This window comes from Hipposideros armiger, unplaced genomic scaffold, assembly GCF_001890085.2.
Source record: "Hipposideros armiger isolate ML-2016 unplaced genomic scaffold, ASM189008v1 scaffold_430, whole genome shotgun sequence".
Taxonomy (NCBI): domain Eukaryota; kingdom Metazoa; phylum Chordata; class Mammalia; order Chiroptera; family Hipposideridae; genus Hipposideros; species Hipposideros armiger.
The window spans coordinates 1,137,784-1,140,971 of NW_017731780.1; the positions used below are offsets into that span (position 1 = coordinate 1,137,784).

The following is a 3,188-nucleotide window of genomic DNA, read 5'->3' on the forward strand; positions in this document are numbered from 1 at the left end:
AGAAACTGTATCACAGGATAGTAATGTAGGGAGATTATTCCATCAGTGCTGTGCAGGAAGGAGAAATCCTAAAGGCAGGGGACTGACTGGCCAAAAAATTATTGGAATAATCCTGGTGTGAGATGGAAAAGGGGCAGACTGGAGTCCATTTTACAGGAAGGAATGACAAAGTAGACTATTGGGAAAATGTCAACTAAGTGATATGGTATACTCCACACACCAGCTAAGAGAAAGGAACTAATTATAATTTACAACACTACATAAGCAGTTATCAAATGTTGACAAGAATATTTAAGCCAACATCATACTGAGAAAATATCCAAAAGATTTATACTGGCTATAAGCTTATATGTATAACATTATGCTTAATATAGTATAATGCAAGATGTTCTGTGTGATATAGCACAATAGCTATGATGACAGTGCTGCCCTTAAAGTGGGCTGAGCAGACACTGGTAAGCACACCTCAATTAAAGAATAGCGTGCAAAAAGAAAAAAAAAAGAATAGCTGTGCAATAGCCTTAAGACTGAATCCTTTCGGAGTACAATTTACCTACAGTGGAGCAGGAAACTGGCTGTGCGCTGTTATCACCTGCTGAAGTTTCTCTTCCTTGGCTCTTCTACAGTGGCAAATCTAGGAGATAAATGATTTAAAATAGCTGTCACTTCTCCAACAATTTGACCACTATTTCCCACATTATGACAGAACTCTAAGTAAGATTCTTTTAACCTGTTGACACTATTTAAGTTTTGAATGCTTAAGGCAGTTGAGAATTTAAGAATCAAAAAAGCAAAAATTAACTTTGTTTGAAAGACAACCTTTACCTGTAAACTTCCAGAATGTAAAAATAACTCTGATCCTTGATATCAGGTTCTGATTATGTAATATCAAATATTTGTGTTTTAAAAATATGAAAATAAATCCTACCATTGTACCAGGAAGCTTAACAAAAACTTGAAGGGACAGTTATATAGCCCCAAAGTACAACAGATGAAAACTCAATACCTTACTATTGCTCGCACACATAGTCATTAATGTCCCTGAATTTCAAAGAAAGTTAGTTTTTTCTCCCATGGAAAATGGGGATAATAAAATCTGCCTCTCTTTCCTTAACAGGGTATGCATAGATATATATATAACACATATGTTTTACAAAGTTTAGTAACAAAAGGTTATTTTTAAAAAGTGATGTTTTAGAGAAATTAAATATTTAGGACTCTCTCAAAGGGCAAGGTACTAAGCAGACGTTTTATTTTTCTTTAATTAGAAATATTGGGTTGTCGGAAAAGTCATGACGTATTTTGTCTATGTTGTTGTTCAAAGGTCTTTTACTTATATAAAGAACTAAGATCAATGATATATTGCCCGTTTTGTTCGATAGCCTTTTGCCATCTTTCAGTGAGCTTCACAATTCCTCGTTCATAGAAGGACGTGACTTTATTTGCAAAAAGCTGAACAAGGTGCTGATTTACAGCCTCATCTGAATTGAACGTTATACCATTCGAGGAGTTTTGAAGAGAGCGAAACAAGTGGAAGTCTGACGGCACAAGGTCAGGCGAGTATGGTGGGTGTGGCAACACATCCCATCCAAGCTCCAATAATTTTTGACGGGTGATCAAACTTGTGTGTGGTCTNGGGAAGAGCGCAATGATGGTGCCAACTTGGGCCAGTGAAGCAAAGTCCTCCACAACTAGACTGAAGAACAAAAGGACAGCAACTTGTCTGTTCCCATCCCCCAACTCCCCCATAAAAATCTTAAAAAAAAAAAAAAAATTTAGCATGAAAGTTTATGTTGGGCTAGTTTAAGTGAAAGGCAATTTTTTTCTATTAGGTAAAATATTTATTTACCTGTATTGCTTCTTAAATGCATCTTTCATTTAAAAAACAAAACAACAATATATAAGAGCAGCTGGTTTATTCTTTTGATTTATTATACATATTAAAATTTAGTTTCTTGAGATGGCACATTGGCAGGTTTGGTGTTTCCTGACACTGGGAATATATAAAACAAAATGTTTTTGAAATTTGATCATCCAGAAAGAAAGAGGAGAAATAAGAGTCTTCCTATAGTTGAAAACAGTAATTTTTCAAAAAAGGTTGAAGAAATCTAAACAAGCCATTCTTGATAAAGAAATGAGGCAGTTTCAAATTAAAAATACAAATTTAAATGAAGTGATTTCATAAAATATTAAAACTAGCTAAAATTACATGCATAGGTACTTAATAATAAGAGAGGAATAGCAGTGGAACTTAAATATGATAGGATTTATCAATAATAAATAAACATTTTTAGTGCAAATAGTACAGAAAAATTTCTCAAAGCCAAGGTCATAGCAATTATTCTAATCTGTACAAAATCAGTCTCAGTTCTGTATACAATCTATATAGTATATCTATAAATTCAGCTACTGTGATGAAATGCCAATATGCAAATCATAAGTATAAATGTGCTTAGTTTTGTGTCCCATTCCTCTCTTGGCAGTTTGTTTTCAGGAAAATCTGGAAAGAAAAGAAAAAAAAAACCTAAGACTTGATTTAAGATGATAAATTTTCAAGTCTTTACATTCTCTTCCATTAAGATTCACCTATAAAGAGATAACTTGCCCATGGAGGAAAAGGGGTAGGGGAAGGATCCTACCATGTTCAAATAAATGAGCAATTACTCAGTGCCCACTTTCTTCTCTAGCTGTGAGAAAAGCACACTTGATATTAAAAATCAACCCTTACCCTCAGGGACTGACAGTATGATTTATAAAATGAGATAAAAATTCAATGTTGGCACTACTGTTAAGTACAACTAGACTGAGAGAAGGGGCAAATGAACTGGAGATGAGAATGGCCTGTCCCTTCCCTCTGTAGCCAGCTCCCTGTTTTAGGGAAACTCCCATGCTCCTTTCTCAAAGTCTACTCCTTCAGCCCAGCCGAGTGGGCCGAGGACCACATGACACCCATCTCCAGACCAAGCAGCTGAGGTCAGGATGTACATCACCCCTCCCGGGCCAGGCTCTTTCTCAAGGATTTGTAGTGAGACCCTTGTCGGTCTCCCCTGGCTGCTTCAACTGTCATATGATCAGGCCTGTGAGCAGCAATGGTTGAAGTACCGTATTTGCCGGCGTATAAGACGATTTTTTGGCCCTGAAAAATATGCCTCCAAGTGGGGGGTCGTCTTATACGCCAGGTACACTTC

General features: G+C 36.2%; 1 protein-coding gene across 2 annotated transcripts in view; it reads right to left on the reverse strand.

The window, feature by feature from the left end:
• Positions 1 to 553: 553 nt before the first annotated feature.
• VPS37A (VPS37A subunit of ESCRT-I) overlaps positions 554 to 3,188 on the reverse strand; it is a 42,002-nt gene continuing 39,367 nt past the window's right edge. For both annotated transcript variants that reach the window (XM_019664765.1, XM_019664764.1), the window contains exon 11: positions 554 to 634. In XM_019664765.1, coding sequence (XP_019520310.1) covers positions 554 to 634 — 81 coding nt within the window. The remainder of the gene's footprint in view (positions 635 to 3,188) is intronic.